At 43.1% G+C, this 20893-nt stretch overlaps 1 protein-coding gene across 3 annotated transcripts in view; it reads right to left on the bottom strand.

Moving 5' to 3' along the window:
* Positions 1 to 20893, bottom strand: part of SULF1 (sulfatase 1) — a 150358-nt gene that overhangs the window by 50485 nt on the left and 78980 nt on the right. For all 3 annotated transcript variants that reach the window (XM_063923881.1, XM_063923883.1, XM_063923882.1), the window contains 3 exons: positions 8086 to 8255; positions 3256 to 3406; positions 1209 to 1384 (listed from right to left, as the gene is read on the bottom strand). In XM_063923881.1, the coding sequence (XP_063779951.1) occupies positions 1209 to 1384; positions 3256 to 3406; positions 8086 to 8255 (497 nt within the window). The remainder of the gene's footprint in view (positions 1 to 1208; positions 1385 to 3255; positions 3407 to 8085; positions 8256 to 20893) is intronic.

The following is a 20893-nucleotide window of genomic DNA, read 5'->3' as shown; positions in this document are numbered from 1 at the left end:
TTTGCATGTAGTGTCTAAACCATCTCTTTTAAAAACATTGAACGGGACTTTACGCAAATCACAGATTAAAAAATACTGGGGTTTCTGTTTGTAGATCTGCATCTGATTGATGGTGGTATTAAAAATTGCATAAAACAGCCTCAATGATATACATCCCCCGAGCATAGAGCTTCTACAATTGATCCCAACTTCTCTTCTACTGGAATTAGCAAAATATCAATAGCGGCTTACTCCGATATTTATTGTGCTCATTAGAAGAAATACACCCGTACTACAGTTCCCCGAATGACAATTCCCACAAGTGCCAGCAAGTTAAAATACTTCCAAATTGTCCATCACTATCTGTTTCCTTCATACAAGCTGAACACATTCCTGCAAAGCAACAAATTATATACAACCGTGGAACATACACACTCAGGACAGTTAAGTTGGGGGCCAGCTGGAAAGTGAAGAAACAAACAGAATAATCTGCAAACTAATCAATGTGAACATATGTTTTACTCCGAGAGGCTGGCTACATTCAGTAGCTATTTATCTTGAAAACAACCCTGGTAATGTAACTAAAATCCATTGATGCAATGTTCTCAACCATCCATGTTTCAGTATACGGACTCAGCTGTGTCTATACCACGGACACCGTGAGCTCCCAGACCTCATGGTTTATATTATTTGCTCATTTTAACCTTTTGCTGATAAAGTCCAGGACAGAGAATGGACATCCATGCTACAGCTGGGAACGTGATCCATTCTCTAGGTCGACCGCTATTGATCGACAGTAAGTAGGTCGACATGGTTTCTAGGTTGACAGGGACTCTATGTCGACATGTACTAGGTCGACATGACAAAAGGTTGACATGAGTTTTTCACATTCTTTTGAATTTTTTGAACTTTTTCATACTTTACGATCCACGTGGACTACAATTTGGAATGGTAACCTGTGCCCGAAGTTCGCTCGCAATGCGAGGGTATATGGTGCACTAATTAGGGTCCCCGTCACGCTACGAAGAAAATGACACCAATTTTTTTTAAAACTCATGTCGACCTTTTTTCATGTCAACTTAGTACATGTCGAGCTAGAGTCCCTGTCGACATAGAAACCATGACGACCTACTTACTGTCAACCAATAGTGGTCGACCTAGACACTGTCAACCTAAGTCTAGTCTATCTAGCATATCACACCCGCTGGGAAATAGATGGGAGAACCTACATTGATCCTGGCTCCACATTTGGACCACGCACAAAGAAGGGGACCCGGATATCGAAGTCATACGGCATGGACTTTCCTTTCACCAGCCCAAACTGTCCTATGTGGTAGCCGTGGTCAGCTGTGTAGATAACATACGTGTTGTCTAATTCTCCAGTTTCAACCAGCATGTTGTAAAGCTGGTAAAGAGAAAATTAAATGCAGGCATTAGATTATTATAATGCAACATCATTATTCCCAAACTGTCTGGTTTACAAAAATCTCCAAGCAGAATATCAGATTAATCACTTGATTGTGTATAAGCCTCTTTGAAACTCCTGAACATTTTATTCACTTGCATACACATTATTGTAATTTAGAATTGTATGTGTTCAGGGCTGAGCTACCATTAGGCAGCTTTAGACAGTTGCCTAGGGGCGCACTCCTGGGGGGCGCTATTGTGGTCGCCAGCACAAGAATTATTCTACTTAGTACTGACGGCTGCTGTGCTTGTATTTTTACCCTGCTCTTACTTCTATTAATGCATAACAGGGATGCGGTCAGCATTCCGACTGCCTGGATGCTAGCTGTCATATGTGACTGACGCCGGAATCCCAACACCACATGGAATCCCAGCGACAGAACGCCGACAAGAACATCCCGAAGGTAAGTATTGGGGTGAGGTTAGGACTGGGGTGGGGGGTTAGGGTTAGGCAGTACAGAGGGAGGGTAGCCGTACCCACCAGCCCCCAAGTCTTAGCCCTAGAAGCCATCCCCTGTGACTTAGCCGTAGCCAACACCGCCACTATCTTAGCCCATGCCGGTTAGGGTAGGGGCCCAGGGAGGGGTAAATTAATTCTGTTGGAATTCTAAAAGTGGGGATGCCCCATTTGGTCATATGACCGCCTGGCTGGTTTAGCACTGCAGACAGGCAGCAGTGTCTCTCCTCTCTCGTCCCTCACTGCAAGTGATTCACAGATTTCCTCCCATCACTAGTATACAGTCCTTGCTGCCCCACCACCACCACAGATAATGTACAGTATACAGTCCCTGCTGCCCCACCACCACCACCACAGATACTGTACAGTATACAGTCACTGCTGCCCCACCACCACAGATAATGTACAGTATACAGTCCCTGCTGCTCCACCATCCCAGAAAATGTACAGTATACAGTCCCTGATGCCCCACCACCACAGATAATGTACAGTATACAGTCCCTGCTGCCCCACCACCACAGATAATGTACAGTATACAGTCGCTGCTGCCCCACCACTACCACCACAGATACTGTACAGTATACAGTCCCTGCTGCCTCACCACCACAGATAATGTACAGTATACAGTCCCTGCTGCCCCACCACCACAGATAATGTACAGTATACAGTCCCTGCTGCCCCACCACCACCACCACCACAGATACTGTACGGTATACAGTCACTGCTGCCCCACCACCACAGATAATGTACAGTATACAGTCCCTGCTGCCCCACCACAACAGATAATGTACACTATACAGTCCCTGCTGCCCCACCACCACAGAAAATGTACAGTATACAGTCCCTGCTGCCCCACCACAACAGATAATGTACACTATACAGTCCCTGCTGCCCCACCACAACAGATAATGTACACTATACAGTCCCTGCTGCCCCACCACCACCACCACAGATAATGTACAGTATACAGTCCCTGCTGCCCCACCACCACCACAGATAATGTACAGTATACAGTCCCTGCTGCCCCTCCACCACAGATAATGTACACTATACAGTCCCTGCTGCCCCACCACCACAGATAATGTACAGTATACAGTCCCTGCTGCCCCACCACCACAGATAATGTACACTATACAGTCCATGCTGCCCCACCACCACCACAGATAATGTACAGTATACAGTCCCTGCTGCCCCACCACCACAGATAATGTACAGGCGTCTGGGATCCCGGCGTCGGTATACTGACCGCCAGGATCCCAACCTACGGGATCGTAACCGCATCCCCTACAGAACACATGCCACAATGGAGATGATGATGGGAGGTAAATTATTATTTTAAAGGAAAACATTACCTTCTCCATGGAGTCATCCACAGACATGAGTGTCTGCAGCCTCTTCCTGTGAAGCACATTTGTGAACTCCATGTGTATAGGTAGCATGGCTCCCGTGTACTGCATAATCCAATGTTTGTCCATGTTGGGTGCATAGTTATAGCTGGGAGTTCTGAGGAACAATGCAAAATAAACATTTGTCATTTAAACAGATTTTTTTATATGAAAGGTTTACTGGAGAAGTACTATGTTTTCATTACACAGAAGCACAGAGAACAGCTAGAGACCCTAGCCTCAGATTCTTGTGACCTTGTGCAATACACAAAGTCTTTCTTCACCCAGGCAACATATACAGCTATACAGAATGACTGGCTTATTCCATATTTCTACTGTAGTTCTGTTTTTTGTTATTGGTTTTATTTCCATAGGAGTTTCTATGACTCACATGGTCATTTTGGAATTTATTGCTATATCAAAATTGTTACATTTTTCCCTTAATTGGTGCTGAAGTGTGCATTCATTACTTAAACAGTCCACTATCTTCTGTACCATGGCGCTACACCTTTTGTGTTTGGGTTTTTAGTATTGGGTAAGGTAACAAAATGATATATTAAAATATAAACACACCAAGGGCCTTATTGAGAATTGGATGTAAACGTGAGTTGTTTTCAGCCACAACTTACTGTTTCTCAGTCGTCATATGCGTCTTTTACTCTGTGCGTCTGGAAACTTGCATTTGCCTCTCTGTATGTCACAGCGTCGGGGGTTTGGAAGGGACATGTAGATGTGGCCTATGGCGGTTATTCAGAGTTGGTCGCAGATTTTGCTATTTTAGAAAAATCTGCGACCACTAAATTCACAGGCCCCACTATGCAATCGCAATTGAATTGTGGTCGCATCACAAAAACCTCAAATAAAGGTTGACCCCTGCATACGTATGGCTGTGTAGGCAAGGGCACCGTCATCGGTGATGTCATCGGCCAGCCCCTAAAATGGCCATGACATGAATGTGTTTCCTGCTCTCCTCCCCCCCACCACTATGTCGCCGCCCCAGAATGCCCACCGCTTGTCAATCACTATGTGATCGCATCCTTTCTGGGATAGTGAAGGGTCGTGCACATGCGTTGCGGGGCCATGCGTGTGCAGTGTCATAAAAATCTCCCATTTGCGATTTTCGGGACACTGTGTCATCTCTGAATAGCCCCCTAAGTACAGTAAGGACGTTATGGTTGATGGCCAAAATTGCGGATGAAAAGATCCAATTGTGTGTCTCTAGGGACGGGATTTACAGGTGCTGCAACCCTGGTGCAAAACGCAAGCTGATATGGCTGCAGCCCTCATCTGATTGTCAAATGTGTCTAAGTCACCCCATAAATGCAAATTAAGTTCAAGTGCTGCAGTTCAAGTGTTTAAGAAGCAATATTACATTTTAGTGAAGACTCGCTTTCAAAATTCAGTTATGCTTCCTACTCTGTTTGGGTAGGGGATGCTTCATATACTGTATGTCCATTAGGGTTGATTCAATTGTATATGTGTGATGAGTTCCATTAGCATCTCACATACTCCAATCGAACCAGGGGCTTATTATCTACACTCTCTCCACCCTTTTATGTGTATGCATTGTGTTTACTGTAATGTGTATGCATTGTGTGATTGTAAGTATCTTTTGTACTCACAGATAAGTGACCACTCCTATCATATTCCCGGCGCATATGCTTCTGCTATCTAAATAGGGAGGGTGTCCCATTTGCTTCCTAATTACTGTTGACCTCAATTCACATCTGCTGTAAACCCAGGATAGGTGGCAAAATACATCTTTTTTTTTTTTACTCCTAGTTCAGCCCAAAGTGTTCAAAGCCAAGTGCACTTTCCCATAAGGAACCATTAATGAAAACTGTTTGTTAAGTACATATTTACAGATCTATTAGATGTCTTTGGCTACAGACCTACAGAAGAAGTAATACACAGTACATTTTCCTATATTTGGCAAAATCATAAATCCTATAGTGTTAGGAACCGGTATTGATGAGAGATAGCCTGACACATCAAATATATTCTTTGTTAAATTAAAGAATATTCTCCTATATCTGGTTTCTATGCTGCCACAGAAAGTTTTAATTTAATGATGGATGGAAAGCAGGTGAGCCTTGAACGTTACATAACACATTTCATTAAATCAATGTTCACTCATTATGTTGATGAAGGCAAACTTAAAAACTGTACTTGCTGATGTCAAGTTGGAAAACTATAATAAAATATATATCAGAACAAACAACCTTTCTGTAGAGACGTTCATGTAACTGAACATAACACAAACAATGTCCAACTCCCCGACATTATACATTGTGCACAGAAAGCCAGCTCCTTGTCGTAGGAGTAGCCCAAACGCTTAATAAAATAAGCTTGTTAAAAGCTGTTCTCATATTGCCCAAAGCACATTTCAAATGTCCTGAGCAGCGAGTACAGAAATATTAGGGAGTATGGCTGATACGAAACATTAAATGATGTAAACCTTGTTGCCTTGGTGAAAAGAATAATAATCTGCAAGTTCAATTGAGAAAATTGGAGATCACCCTGCAGAATAAATGAGAACATCTTAAAAATGTGCTTGTTTTAACAATCGAAAGGGAACATCTTTTGGAACCCTGAAGTGGTTCCACCCGCACCACAGGATTCCAAATACATTATTTATTTGGACAAGCGTTCTTGGAAACTATTTTTTTTTATTTCTTTCCTGTTTTTTTGAGCCAATGACATTTAAAATATATTTATTTATTTTTTAATCTCACAATAAAAAAAATAACACGGCTCATATGGAAGAACGTCTTTTGTAATCAAAAGTCAAAATAGTTATAAAAACTGACTTACACAATTGACTCTCTGGACTCAGTCCAATTAATTCGCCCCATACACGGCATCGGAAGTCACCCCCCTAGCGGGGCTATCCCAGGATCTTGAATTTATGTACACAGCTCTACGGGGCTGCACCCAAAAATCAGCAAATTCAGCGGAACCCTAAGTGCGACATACAGCCGCACTTAGCCCTTTGATAGTGAATCGTGGCTATTTGGATTGATTGAAATTATTCAAAGAACTTAAAACTTTGATTAGAAAATTCAACAGCGAGCTTTGCATTTATCAAATTATATTTAAATAGTAGAACTAAAGTGCACATTTTTCAACAGAAGTACAAGTTTATTAACAACTCTCTAAATGGAGCAATTGTCACATACAGTATAGCGAAAATGGAGGGACTTTGCATATAAATCTGTTATCTGCTGCTGTCACCCCTTTATACATCATGACTTGTGACGGATAATTTTTATAAATCTTATGAAATCTATATAGACGATAGAGAAGTATTATTTTAGTATCAAATATTTTAAAGGGACAGAAAATGTAAAATATACAGTGATTTAATATGAAAAATCATCTTATATGTTATTTATGGAAAAGTTCCCATGCAAATATAATTTAAGATATTGGTAGTTACAGTATGTATGCTCATGTTAATGATGTTCTGTAATTGGCTAAGTTAGCAAATGTCTAGGACATGCATGTTAGACAAGTGCCACATCTACTACATACAACTTCTCATATAGATGTAACTTGCTTGACATTCCATAGGCCGTCTTCAAAGCACAATTTTTAAATGGTGAGTTAATGTAAATGTCATTTATTGATACATGTATGTTTTAAAAACATGACAAAACTAGCATATTTTCTTACCATCCCTGGAAAGGTCCTATTTTCTAGTACTAACCACCTCACCTAGAAAGTATTCTCTTGTAGTAATGTTGGCAGACATGGAGCCATATGGAGCAGCCTGTGACATACTGCAAGTACGGAGATTTGGGCGATTTAGTGGCCAAACTGCCAAACTCTTGACACTTGCCGTAATTCGCAGGCTGTAACATACATTTGGCCCATACTGTTTAAGATCTTGTGTGTTTCTGGCACCTCAACTAAGTATATCACTCAGCTAACAATGGAGGATGCCTCAGTGTGGGCTGAACGATTATTCAAGGGGAGAAGCCTGTCAACTTACTAAGAGCCAGTAATAAGGAACTCAGGATAGTTTTTTGTGAATTGCTAGGCTCCATATATTCGCTGATTCCACATTGTGTAGGGGACAGGTACATTGAAAAGGAATCTTTTCTAAGCATAAAGTGAATATGAATAGAATATTATTTCTATCTCTCTTCAAGAACCTCTGAATTAATGAAACAGACTCCAGAATTGCTCTCAGTGCACATTGCACAACAATATCATACCCCCTAAGTCCCAAATTGGGGAGGTTCTATCCCACCTTTTCAAGGGTTCTACTCTTTTCAGTGGAAGTTAATTGGGAATGGTCTAGTGATTGGTAAGCACCCTGCACACCCCCAACGTGGCATGATCACACCTCCTATTTGTAAAGCATCAGCTGTGCACCAAGTGATATGCCTTCACCCTACACATCAACGGTTTATCCCCTTCAGTGGTAAGAGTCATTGGGTCTTCCTGGCAATGGCAAAAGATTGTGGATCATACACGAACATTGACCTTAGACTGGGCTGGCAAAGTGGTATTTCCGAGGCAGCGGAATATCTCTCAGTTACCTTGGAAAGATTTAATAATAAATTATGGAGATAGAGTAGTATCACAGTGATAATAAGTCTTAACAACATATTTTAATACATACATTATCTCTAGGACTCATTTAAAACAATTCTACAATTTACAAACAACTGGTTTCAGTGAAGAATAAAAAAAAATACTTGAAGGAATCAAAACATTTGTTCCAGGAAATTCATTTCCAAACTTCTTTGGATGGTAAAAGTCAGTATTTAGTTCCAGCATTCTACTCACATGTGTTGGGAAGCATTTGGGAAGAGCTCAGAAAACTGTGGAGCAGAATCCTCAGGACCATGTGGAGCTGCGTGGCTGATGACCATCATTATTGGCCTATGAGGGTACAACTTCTTTGATAGTTTAAAGTAACTAATGCTGTCATTGGTAATTAGATCTGTGAAATAATCCTAGAATATAGGGAAAAAAACATAAAGAATACCTTTATGGGTTTATAAAAGAATCACAAAACAGTCCAAAATTAGTAAATAAATAGCTGACAACTTATTTTGTGGGATTCCACCATAAAAGACCTGGAGGGGGTGATTCCAGGGGCAACTGCAGAGGGAGTGGCACATTCAATCACCCACTTCACTGCAAAACTTGTAGCTTTTAAATAGTATGAAGTAGTTGTTTTCTCATTCCATTAAATCAGTGGTTCCCAAATTTGTTTTTATCATGGCGCCCTAGAGTATCAGAATTTGTTTCACGGCAGCCCTAGGCCAAAAGTTTCTTATTGAGAAATTTAGAAAGAAATATTAAATTAAGCAAATTGGGTTTATAATTTATATGCCATCCTTGGGTTCAATTGTCATATTTTATGATTGACAGCCACCAGCACTGGTTTTGACTATTACATTGACCATAAATAATTAGCATTGGCCCTGTAGCATGAATCCAAAGCACCCCTGCAAATTCCCCACGGCACCCCAGGGTGCCTAGACACACAGTTTGAGAACCACTGCATTAAATGTAAAATATCACACCTCAATCTTCTCTAGAAACATCAAAACACTTTTATCCATTTGCTTTCACTTTAAAAATGGCATCAAAATGGCAAAACACTGCTACTTATTTATACAAATGAGTGTAATGATATCACTAACGAGAGAGGATGTATGCCACCCTGATGGCTTCCAGATACCTTTCCGGGCAACACCTACATAATGTGCCAAGACAAACCTTTGATATCCTGCAAAGTGCTATAAAGAATGCTTAAAAGTTGTCAGTGAAATGCTGGTTGATTAATGGTCACAATAGTTTCTTCTTTCATTCAGCCCTACTTTCTAAAAGCATTTTCAGCAAAGTTCTCAGACCAAAATAACCTGCCTTACATGAGGCTCTCCCAGGATTAGGGCGCACACGTCACAAGATTACAAATGTTATAAACTGCTCTAGCATACAGCAATTTAATCTGCAGAAAGGATTATCAATTAATGGCAAACAATATAGTTTCCATTGTAATTAAATGAAAACTAATCCAAAATATGATATATTAAAAAAACAAAGCACACAGGATATAGGCTTATGCCTTAGTCTTAGTTATAGTCAGCAACAGTATAAAAGCAAGTGCAGCGGATTTAACAAAACAGAAAAAACCAACATACACTCATCTATATATACTTTATGCTAGCACTAAACTAATATATTTATATAGCAGCTTTATATATATTTTTTATGATTTTCAGATTTAACGGTTTAAATAGCTAGGGATAATTGGATTTTTAACCTCAGCAGTACCAATGGGACTTGTAAAAGCGCCACTAGTGTGCGAGTTAAGATCGTTAAGGCCGGCACGATCATTGGGTTCACGCAGCTGCAGTGCTCACATTAAAGGGAAAGCTGATTTGCAAATAAGTGGACTTAACCCGTAGCCAAGATGGCTCACGGAAATTGTGTGGCTCAGGGAAATTGAGGAAATGGAACAAAAGAGGAGGAGGTTGGGAATGAAGATGAACTTTTAAATTAAACCACCTGCTACTACTGCTGGACGGCAGTCTCATGCAAGCCTCATTTGGAAGCCGGCAAAACACAAGTGGTCGCATGATGTGTGCTTATTGCTCACAACAGCTGCAAAAGCAGAGCCAAGGAAACAGGATTTCTCTTCTACTGCTGTATTCCGTGAGCCAGGTGTTTTTATAATACAAAGCTGCCACAGCTACTATTCGGCCAGAATCGTATAGGACTAAATGACATTTTGTGAACACTATAAAATCATCAAGTTAAAATACTTTTATCATTTTATTTGCTCACATGTCAGTTTGCTTTGGAAATGTGCCAATGGGGGCTGCTGTTTCAGAGTTTGGAATACAGCAAAAGAGCAAGTAACTTTGTACTGTACCCGAAGCAAACCATGCTGCATTACAGGTGGGGCATATTTAAAATGTGGAGAGACATTTAGGTTTGCGACCGGTGTATCTAAACTGCAAACTAAAATGCAGTGGAAAAATTAAGCTGTCCAGTATTTTGGGGCCAGATGCAAAAGCGGACAGTATTTACGGTGTATGCAAAAAAAAAAAATGTATTTCACCTCTTGCATGGTTATATCGTCCACGTAGCCTTCACAAACTTTCCCATCCAATTACATGCCCACTGTACAGTCCACACATATGCTCACATATGTTCTCTTTCTTCACTTTCCCATCCTCCCAGGACAACATTGCTGTGTGACAATATCATACAGGCCAACAAGAATCTTTGCAATCTGGTAGACCATTGGGGTGGTATTCATGTGACCGGCGGCCTGCTGACCGACAGTCACATGACCTCCTCCACCATCCCGCCAGCTCAGTATCCCGATGGTCGGCATGCCGACCAACAGGGACTATTTCCACTCGTGGGTGTCCACGACACCCATAGAGTGGGAATAGAACCCGTATGCTGCCGGGATCCCGGCGTCGGTAACCATACTACACCCGACCATTGTGCAATAGATAAGACCTATCCTTGTGTATCAATGCCCATTTCCCTATAGATTGTAAGCTTGCGAGCAGGGCCTTCCTCCTACTACTATTACGGTCTAATATTACCCAGTTTTGTTCTATCACTGTTGTTTCCAAATGTAAAGCGCAACAGAATTTGCTGTCCTATATAAGAAACTGGTAATATTAAATTTAATAATGGTTTGTTCTAGATACAAATAGTTACTTGCTTCCAAGCCGGAATCAACCCCGGCCCATAGTCACTGCAATGTTTGCATTTGGAGGATAATTACTTATTAATAGAGATAATCACCGATATAAAACTCCCCCTTCTGCTAAAAAATATATATCACTATTTCTGATGTAAATGAAAGCATAATAATATTTGAAATTTGCAAACACTTATTTTGGTTTGTGAACATTTGAAATGTGTAAAAATGCAGATATCACACTCCTGCCATTTACATTAATTCCCAAACTATATGCTTCATGTGGATCCTTCCTTGTATCCATAATGGTAGGTGGGAGTGACAGGGAGAATGGTCTCCTGCATTCCAATGTATCCATGCATTTCCCCCCCTATTGGTTATCAAAACCTTAGAGGACATAACTCATTCTGAGGTCTATTTATTAAAGGGCAAAAATCACTAAGGTTCATTGGGTCAAGACAGCAACAAGCAGCTTCCCCATGCTTCTGTCTCAGACTGACCAGAACGGTAGAAGATGAATAAAAATGGTTTATTCTTAGGATAATACACTTTTTTTTAGTTACTAACCTTTTTTTATGTAGGGTGACCATATTATCCCTTTTACCTAGGACGATCATGGATTACACAGGTTCTGTGGCTGGCTGACTTCAAGCCTACATTTCAGCTGGTTTTAATCAGCCCGGAACTTGAAGTCAGCCAGCCACAGAAACTGTGTAATCCATGAGCGTCTCAGGTAAAAGGGACAATATGGTCACTCTATTTTATGTAAATATTATATTGTAAAAAATAGGCAAAAATATATATTTTTGAGGCATTCGCCATTCTCCTGCACAGTATGCTGCTATGGGAGCTGGCTCCATTGGTAGTTGCATTGGTTATTGTATGCACTTCATGCCCACAGCGTTATGAAGATGAGGGCCACACCCTACCCCTATCGTGGTGTCCTCCCTGTCATTTTGTTCTGGATCCACACCTGGGTGACATGTACACCGAGCTCACTGCACAGTACAATAGGCTGCTATAGACTGACACATACTGTACACCTTTCTCCTGCACAGTGTGCTGCTATAGAATGCCACATACAGCCCATTTACTGCACACTGTGCTGCTATAGGACAAGCCATGCACCATACTAACTGCACAGTATGTGGCTATAGGATGAGACATACACCACTCTTACTGCACAGTGAGCAGCTATTATGAGACATCCTCCCTCCTTTTTGGACTCTAAGTGGTCTATTTACTAAACTTTGGATGGAGATAAATTCAGCGGAGATAAAGTACCAGCCAATCCGCTCCTTACTGACATTTCACAGGTTGGGGTTGAAAAATGACAGTTATGAGCTGGTTGGCTGGTACTTCATCTCCATCGACTTTATCTCCATCCAAGGCTTAGTAAATAGACCCCTAAGTCTTCCAAACTATCTCCAACATTAGGCATTTGTTAGATTAAAGACATACTTAAATCATTCTGTCATTTCCGCATAAGTTTAGGGGAAGAATATTTTTCTAAAATAGGCCCCTTTATATTTGCTATAAATTAATGAATGTAAAACTATACTACTTACTGTAGATTGACAGTGCGCCCACAATAACTAAAAGCTCACACTTTATCACCAAAGTACAATTATCACTTTCAAGCTATTCATAAGTGCAAGGGCTTCCACAATCTGCATGTTGGGCACATGTGGACAGTAACTTTTCACCATTCCAGAGTTTCTGCGGACAGTCAAACTATTAGTTTGCAAGAGACATAACTCTGTCAGCTTATCACAGTATACAATGGGCTTCACTGACATCACGCCAAGTGTTAAGTGCGCTGATTTGCAGAGGAATATAGTTTCACTCGTAAGAGGAGCAGCAGACTGCACAGATCAAAGGGCATTGTGGTTCAGGCTGGGGCACTCAGGTGCATTTAATTTAGTAGAGGTGCAAATATCCATTCTTCAGCAGAGAATATCCAGGAGTCTCCCAAGTTCTGTAGAGTTCTCCTGGTCTTTAGGTAGAGTGGACCAACCGCAAATGCTAATCTCAAATGTGAGTAGTGAACCACAAACTTTGAACTGTGCTACAAAAAACTGATCTGCAATTTCTACTCCAGGTTTATTGCCAATTATGTTGCAAATATATTTGTCGCCATTCAAGCAGTTCTACTTCTAGTCTAACATTTTTGAACATCTCTAGCCACTATGATTAGTTCCTGTAACAAACAAAAATACTCCCTTCAAAAATGAAAAATGTGGAAGAGAACCACTTAACTTCATCAAACTAAGGGAGGAATTCAAAGAGGTGAATGAGTGAAGTTGGTCTAACTATATTTAAAAACAAAACAAAAAACAGAAGAACCAAACATGAAATGATGTATAAGAGACATCACGAAACACTAGGTTATGCTGAATTATTTTAAAGCCATATATCTTTCAGGACCTAAGGGGATGAGCACCACTAAACTTGTAATCTTATGTGCAATCCCATTACATGGGTCAAATGCCATAACTGGAACGTCTGTGTCACAGGCTGACGGCTTTCTGTCGGCATCCCAGCATGCAATAATCACAAAGAAAGGGCTCATGGTCTGCAGCAGTTAGTGCCTCTGTGAAATCTCACAGCTGAGGGCAGGTCACCTTGGCGCACATTCCTCGCTATTGTTAGGAGCGAATTCTAAGTTTCAAAAGTCTTCCCAAAACCCTGTTATTTCTTACACATCCATTCCAATTGTACTACCCTGAGAGTTGACAGTGCAGAGCACTATTTTTTCCAAAACATAATATAAAACAGCACAGGCTGAGGTCCTGTTTATGCGTTTTATAGATGGAAATACATAGTAACATCATTTATCATGGGATTACAGTTGCAGAGGACACCATATGTTGCCCGCTCCTTTCTCTTCTGAGTGAAGTTTCTCAGAAACCTTTTTCTCCAGACGTCAGAATGGGCCAGGACTTTCACAACTGAAATGAACTTACTTAATGACAACAAACATTCTAAAAATATTACATTCCAAGTAGACATCTATGACGGAGATTTAGCAACATCTGGTAAAATATAAAGAGGGGGCGTTAAGCACATCAATTACATCAAAGAAGTTCAAACCTTGCAAGAAAAAAATAAGATTTTAAACCTACCGGAAAATCTTTTTCTCGTAGTCTGTAGAGGATGCTGGGGACTCCGTAAGGACCATGGGATAGACGGGCTCCGCAGGAGACATGGGCACTTTAAGAAAGACTTTAGATCTGGTGTGCACTGGCTCCTCCCTCTATGCCCCTCCTCCAGACCTCAGTTAGAGAAACTGTGCCCAGAGGAGACGGACAGTACGAGGAAAGGATTTTTGTTAATCCAAGGGCAAGATTCATACCAGCCACACCAATCACACCGTATAACTTGTGATATGCTATCCAGTTAACAGTATGAAAACGACATAGTATCAGTCCAAGACCGATGAGACTATAATATAACCCTTATTTAAGCAATAACTATATACAAGTCTTGCAGAAGTAGTCCGCACTTGGGACGGGCGCCCTGCATCCTCTACGGACTACGAGAAAAAGATTTACCGGTAGGTTTAAAATCTTATTTTCTCTTACGTCCTAGAGGATGCTGGGGACTCTGTAAGGACCATGGGGATTATACCAAAGCTCCCAAACAGGCGGGAGAGTGCGGATGACTCTGCAGCACCGATTGAGCAAACAGGAGGTCCTCCTCAGCCAGGGTATCAAACTTATAGAACTTTGCAAAGGAGTTTGAACCCGACCAAGTAGTAGCTCGGCACGGCTGTAGCGCCGAGACCCCTCTGGCAGCCGCCCAAGAAGAGCCCACCTTCCTAGTGGAATGGGCCTTGACCGATTTAGGTAACGGCAATCCCGCCGTAGAATGCGCCTGCTGAATCGTGTTACAGATCCAGCGAGCAATAGTCTACTTTGAAGCAAGGGCACCAATCTTGTTGGTTGCATACATGACAAACAGTGCTTCTGTTTTTCTGACTGTAGCCGATCTGGCCACGTAAATTTTCAAAGCCCTGACCACATCAAGGGACTCGGGATCCTCCAAGTCACGCGTAGCCACAGGCACCACAATAGTTCATATGAAAGGATGAAAACACTTTTGGCAGGAATTGAGGACGGGTCCGCAATTCCGCTCTATCCATATGGAAAACCAGATAGGGGCTTTTATGTGATAAAGCCGCTAATTCGAAAACTCGCCTAGCCGAAGCCAAGGCTAATAACATGACCACCTTCCAAGTGAGATTTTTCAACTCCACCGTTTTAAGTGGTTCAAACCAGTGTGACTTAATGAAACTTAACACCACGTTAAGGTCCCAAGGCGTCACCGGAGGTACAAAAGGAGGCTGAATATGCAGTACTCCCTTCACAAAAGTTTGTACTTCAGGGAGAGAGGCCAATTCCTTTTGAAAGAAAATGGATAAGGCCGAAATCTGAACCTTAATAGATCCTAATTTTAGGCCGAAATTCACTCCAGTTTGCAGGAAGTGAAGGAAACAGCCCAGATGGAATTCTTCCGTAGGAGCATTCCTGGCCTCACACCAAGAAACATATTTTCGCCATATACGGTGATAATGTTTAGATGTCATGTCCTTCCTAGCCTTTATTAGCATACCCTCCAACATGACCCGCCCCACTAGGTACAAAATGCTCTGTTTCTGGACTTCCCTCTTAATTTATGATTTCCATCACCTGTGCTGAAACAGCTTTCTTATCGTTTAACTAGTTCTACACAGGTGATGGAAATCATAAATTAAGAGGGAAGTCCAGGAACAGAGCATTTTGTACCTAGTGGGGCGGGTCATGTTGGAGGGTCTGTATTAGCGTAGGAATGACCTCATCCGGAATACTCTTAAACGCTAGGATCCGGCGTTCAACCGCCATGCCGTCCAACGCAGCCGCGGTAAGTCTTGGAATAGACATGGCCCCTGTTGCTGCCGGTCCTGTCTTAGAGGAAGAAGCCACTGATCTTCTGTGAGCATTTCCTGCAGATCTGTCACGATCCGGATACTGAGACACCATTTTCCCTTCTGGATGTACGTCCTCCATGGGCCTCTGCTGCCACTCCTGTCTCGCTGACCGCCGCGCGCCGCTGGGCGCATGTTATTCTGCTACTGCGGCCTACATCGTCAGTGTTACACCTTTCCTGTAGTACTTAATTCCCCTTCTTTGTTTGTTCATGGGCGCAGCCATGTTAGACTCCAGTCACATGACATTATTCCTCCTATCCACGGTGCTGGAGCCTTGTCATAATTGCTCAGCCAATCCCTGCTATGCAGCAGGTATAAATATCCGGTCCCAGCTCCCAAAAGATGTCAGTGCTTCATTTGTCTCCAGTGGTTCCTGTGTGCAGTCTTCTACAGATTCTTCAGTGAACTCTCCTGCATTCAAGCCTGACTCCTCTGTGTTACACTCTGTGGTGTAACACGACACCACTGTGATTAACCCTCTACAACATCACCTTACTCACCTGTGTCTGTATTCCGGCTTTCCAGCAGCCACTCTTCAACAATTACAGTTTTCCAGCGCACTCCAGCTTCTATTTCAATTTTCCAGCGAACCCTAGCATCATTTACAGTTTACAGAACTTTTCTCTACATTCCAGGTTACTGGTATTAACCAGTTGCACACCTAAATTTCCACTTGTGACTTTCTGTTGTTTTTGCACGTTTTATGACTTTCATTTAATAAAATCACTGAAAGATATTTCCAGTTGTCGTGGTCACGCCTTCGGGCATCCTTGCTACTGTCTTTACGCATGTCCAGGAGTCCCATCGCTCCTCCAACATTCAGGTACCCGTCAACCCCTACAACTGAGGCTCCCAGTCACGGTCTTCAGCCCTCAGTTGTGACAAGATCCAGATACCAGGTCCTTTGTGGCCAATCTGGAACAATGAGGATTGTTCTCATTCCTCTCCCTCCTACCATTCTCAACACCTTGGGTATGAGAGGAAGAGGGGGAAATACATAGACCGACTGGAACACCCACGGTGTCACTAGGGCATCTACAGCTACTGCCTGAGGGTCTCTTGACCTGGTGCAATACCTCTGTAGCTTCTTGTTGAGGCGGGACGCCATCATGTCTATCTGTGGCAGTTCCCACTGACTTGCAATCTGTGCGAAGGCTTCCTAAAGTAGTCCTCTCTTGGATGCAGGTCGTGTTTGCTGAGGAAGTCTGCTTCTCAGTTGTCCACTCCCGGAGTGAACTGCTGAAAATGCGCTTACATGATTTTCCGCCCAGCGGAGAATCCTGGTGACTTCTGCCATTTCCACTCTGCTCTTTGTGCCACTGCGGTGATGTTGTCTGACTGGAGCAAAACCGGTAGGTCGCAAAGCAATGTTTCCGCTTGCCGAAGGGAGTTGTATATGGCCCTCAGCTCCAGGATGTTGATTTGAATACAAGTTTTTTGACTTGACCCAAAGACCTTCGAAGTTTCTTCCCTGTGTGACTGCTCCCCCACCTCGGAGGCTCACGTCCGTGGCTACCAGAATCCAGTACTGGATGGCGAACCTGCGAAGGTGAGAACTTTGCAGCCACCATAGGAGAGACACCCTGGCCCTATGGGACAGGGTGATGAACTGATGCATCTGTAGATGTGATCCGGACCACTTGTTCCATAGATCCCATTGGAAAGTCCTCGCATGGAACCTGCCGAAGGGAATGGCCCTGTAAGATGCCACCATCTTTCCCAGGACCCAAGTGCAGTGATGCACTGACACCTGTTTTGGCTTTAATAGGTTTTTTACCAGAGTAATTAGTTCCTGGGCCTTCTCTATCGGAAGATAAACCCATTTCTGGTCCGTATTCAGAATCATACCCAAGAAGGGCAGACGAGTTATAGGAACCAACTGTGACTTCGGGATATTGAGAATCCAGCCGAGTTGCTGTGACACCTTCAGCGAAAGTGACACGCTGTTCAACAACTGCTCTTTTGATCTCGCCCTTATTATGAGATCGTCCAAGTATGGGATAATTGTGACTCCTTGCTTGCGTAGGAGCACCATCATTTCCGCCAATTACCCTGAAATTGGTAATGACAATACTGTACCGTAATTCTCAGGTACGCCTGATGGGGTGGATAAATGGGAACATGAAGGTATGCAGCCTTTATGTCTAGATACACCATAAAATCCCCCCTTCCAGGCTAGCGATGATCGCTCTGAGCGATTCCACCTTGAATTTGAACCTTTTCAAGTATAGGTTCAGAGATTTTAATTTTAAAATAGGTCTGACCGAACCGTCCGGTTTCGGGACTACAGCCAAGGTTGAGTAATATCCCCTTCCTTGTTGAAGGAGGGGAACCTTGAGCACCACCTGTTGGAGATACAATGTGTGAATTGTATTTAATATTATCTCCCTTTCTGGGGGAGAAGCCGGTAGGGCCGATAAGGAAAACCGTCGAGGAGGCACCTCTTCGAATTCCAGCTTGTAACCCTGAGAAACAATTTCTATTGCCCAGGGATCCACCTGTGAGTGAACTCAGATGTGGCTGAAGAGTCGCAGACATGCTCCCACTGGGGCGGACTCCCTTAGCGGAGCCCCAGCGTCATGCGGTGGATTTAGTAGAGGCCGGGGAGGACTTCTGTTCCTGGAAACTAGCTGTGCCCTGCGCCCTTACCTCTGGTAAGAAAGGACGCTACTCGTACTTTCTTGTTTTTCTGCGACCGAAAGGACTGCATTTGATAATGTCGTGCTTTCTTAGGCTGTGAGGGAATATAAGGCAAAAGATCAGATTTACCAGCTATAGCTGTGGAGACCAGGTCCGAGAGCCCTTCTCCACACAATTCCTCACCCTTGTAAGGTAAAACCTCCATATGCCTCTTTTAGTCGGCATCACCTGTCCATTGCATGTTCCACAGGACACGTCTAGCAGAAATCGAGATAGCGTTGACTCTAGAACCCAGTTGACTAATGTCTCTTTGAGCATGTCTTATATATAAGACAGCATCTTTTATATATCATAGGGTCAATAACATGGTATCCTTATCTAGGGTTTCAATCTCCGCTGATAAGGTATCTGTCCACGCTGCTACAGCGCTATAAACCCCTGCCAACACAATCGCCGGTCTGAGTAGTGTACCAGAATGTGTGTAAATGGACTTCAAAGTACTTTTCTGCATGCTATCTACAGGATCCCTGAGGGTAGCTGTATCTTGGTATGTCAGCGCTACCTTTTGGGTAAACGTGTCAACGCATTGTCCACCCTAGGGGAGGATTCCCATCGTATCCTGGCACTAGCAGGGAAAGGTTACGCCATGAGAATTCTTTTGGGAAACTGCAGTTTCTTGTCTGGATATTCCCGCTCTTTTTCACACAATTCATTTGGTTCATGAGAGGGGGGAAATGTTATCTCAGCTTTCTTCCCCTTAAACATATGTACCCTCGTGTCAGGGACAGATGGGTCATCAGTGATATGCAAAACATCTTTTATTACAATAATCATATATTGAATACTTTTCTGCCAGTTTTGGCTGTAACTTTGCATCATCGTAGTCGACACTGGAGTCAGACTCTGTGTCGGTATCAGTGTCTATTATTTTGGATAGTGGGCGTTTTGAGACTCTGAAGGTCCCTGCGACATAGGGACAGACATGGGTAGATTCCCTGTCTGTTCTCTAATCTTTTGTGTAATAAATTTACCTCAGCACTTAATTCCACATATCCAGTCAGGTGTCGGCGTTGTCGACGGAGACACCACACACACACATTTGCTCCATCTCCTCTTTAGAAGAGACTTTTACCTCAGACATGTCGACACACACGTACCGACACAGCACACACTCAGGGAATCCTCTTATCTGAAGACAGTTCCCCCACAAGGCCCTTTGGAGAGAGAGAGAGAGAGAGAGAGTATGCCAGCACACACTCAGCGCTAATACCCCAGGAAAAACACACAATGTGTTTACCCAGTAGCGCTGTAATACTATTATTTGCTGCCAATTATGTGCCCCCCCCTCTTCTCTGAAACCCCCTTTCACCGTGGATAAGCAGGGGAGAGTCCGGGGAGCTTCCTCTCAGCTGTGCTGTGGAGAAAATGGCGCTGGTGAGTGCTGAGGGAGAAGCACCGCCCCCTCGGCGGCGGGCTTCTGTCCCGCTTAAATATAATAAAAACTGGCGGGGGCTCTTTATATATACAGTGCCTAGCTGTATATATATCTCTTTTGCCAGAAATGAGGTTTATATTGCTGCCCAGGGCGCCCCCTCTGCGCCCTGCACCCTTACAGTGACTGCCGTGTGTGAGGTGTGTGGGAGCAATGGCGCACAGCTGCACTGCTGTGCGTTACCTCAGTGAAGATCATGAAGTCTTCTGCCTCCTCTGAAGTCTTCTTTTTCTTCTCATACTCACCCGGCTTCTATTTTCCGGCTCTGTGAGGAGGACGGCGGCGCGGCTCCGGGACGAACTCCAGGGTGAGACCTGTGTTCTGGCTCCCTCTGGAGCTAATGGTGTCCAGTAGCCTAAAAAGCAGAGCCTTGAAACTTACAGAAGTAGGTCCGCTTCTCTCCCCTCAGTCCCTCGATGCATGGAGTCTGTTGCCAGCAGGCTCCCTGAAAATAAAAAACCTAACAAATATAGTTTCTGTCAGGAAGCTCAGGAGAGCTCCCTGAAGTGCACCCATCTACTCTGGGCACAGTATCAAACTGAGGTCTGGAGGAGGGGTATAGAGGGAGGAGCCAGTGCACACCAGATCTAAAGTCTTTCTTAAAGTGCCCATGTCTCCTGCGGAGCCCGTCTATCCCATGGTCCTTACGGAGTCCCCAGCATCCTCTAGGACGTAAGAGAAATGTAATTTATGAATGCACATTAACATCATTAACATTATTACAGACTTTATGGTTTGTATCTATATATTGTTACAATCTACAGGAGAGTTATAATCCCCCTTAATCCACAGAGCATTGTGACACCAGTGTGGAAGT

Source organism: Pseudophryne corroboree, chromosome 5, assembly GCF_028390025.1.
Source record: "Pseudophryne corroboree isolate aPseCor3 chromosome 5, aPseCor3.hap2, whole genome shotgun sequence".
In the NCBI taxonomy this organism is placed as follows: domain Eukaryota; kingdom Metazoa; phylum Chordata; class Amphibia; order Anura; family Myobatrachidae; genus Pseudophryne; species Pseudophryne corroboree.
This window is presented reverse-complemented; position numbering and strand designations above follow the sequence as displayed.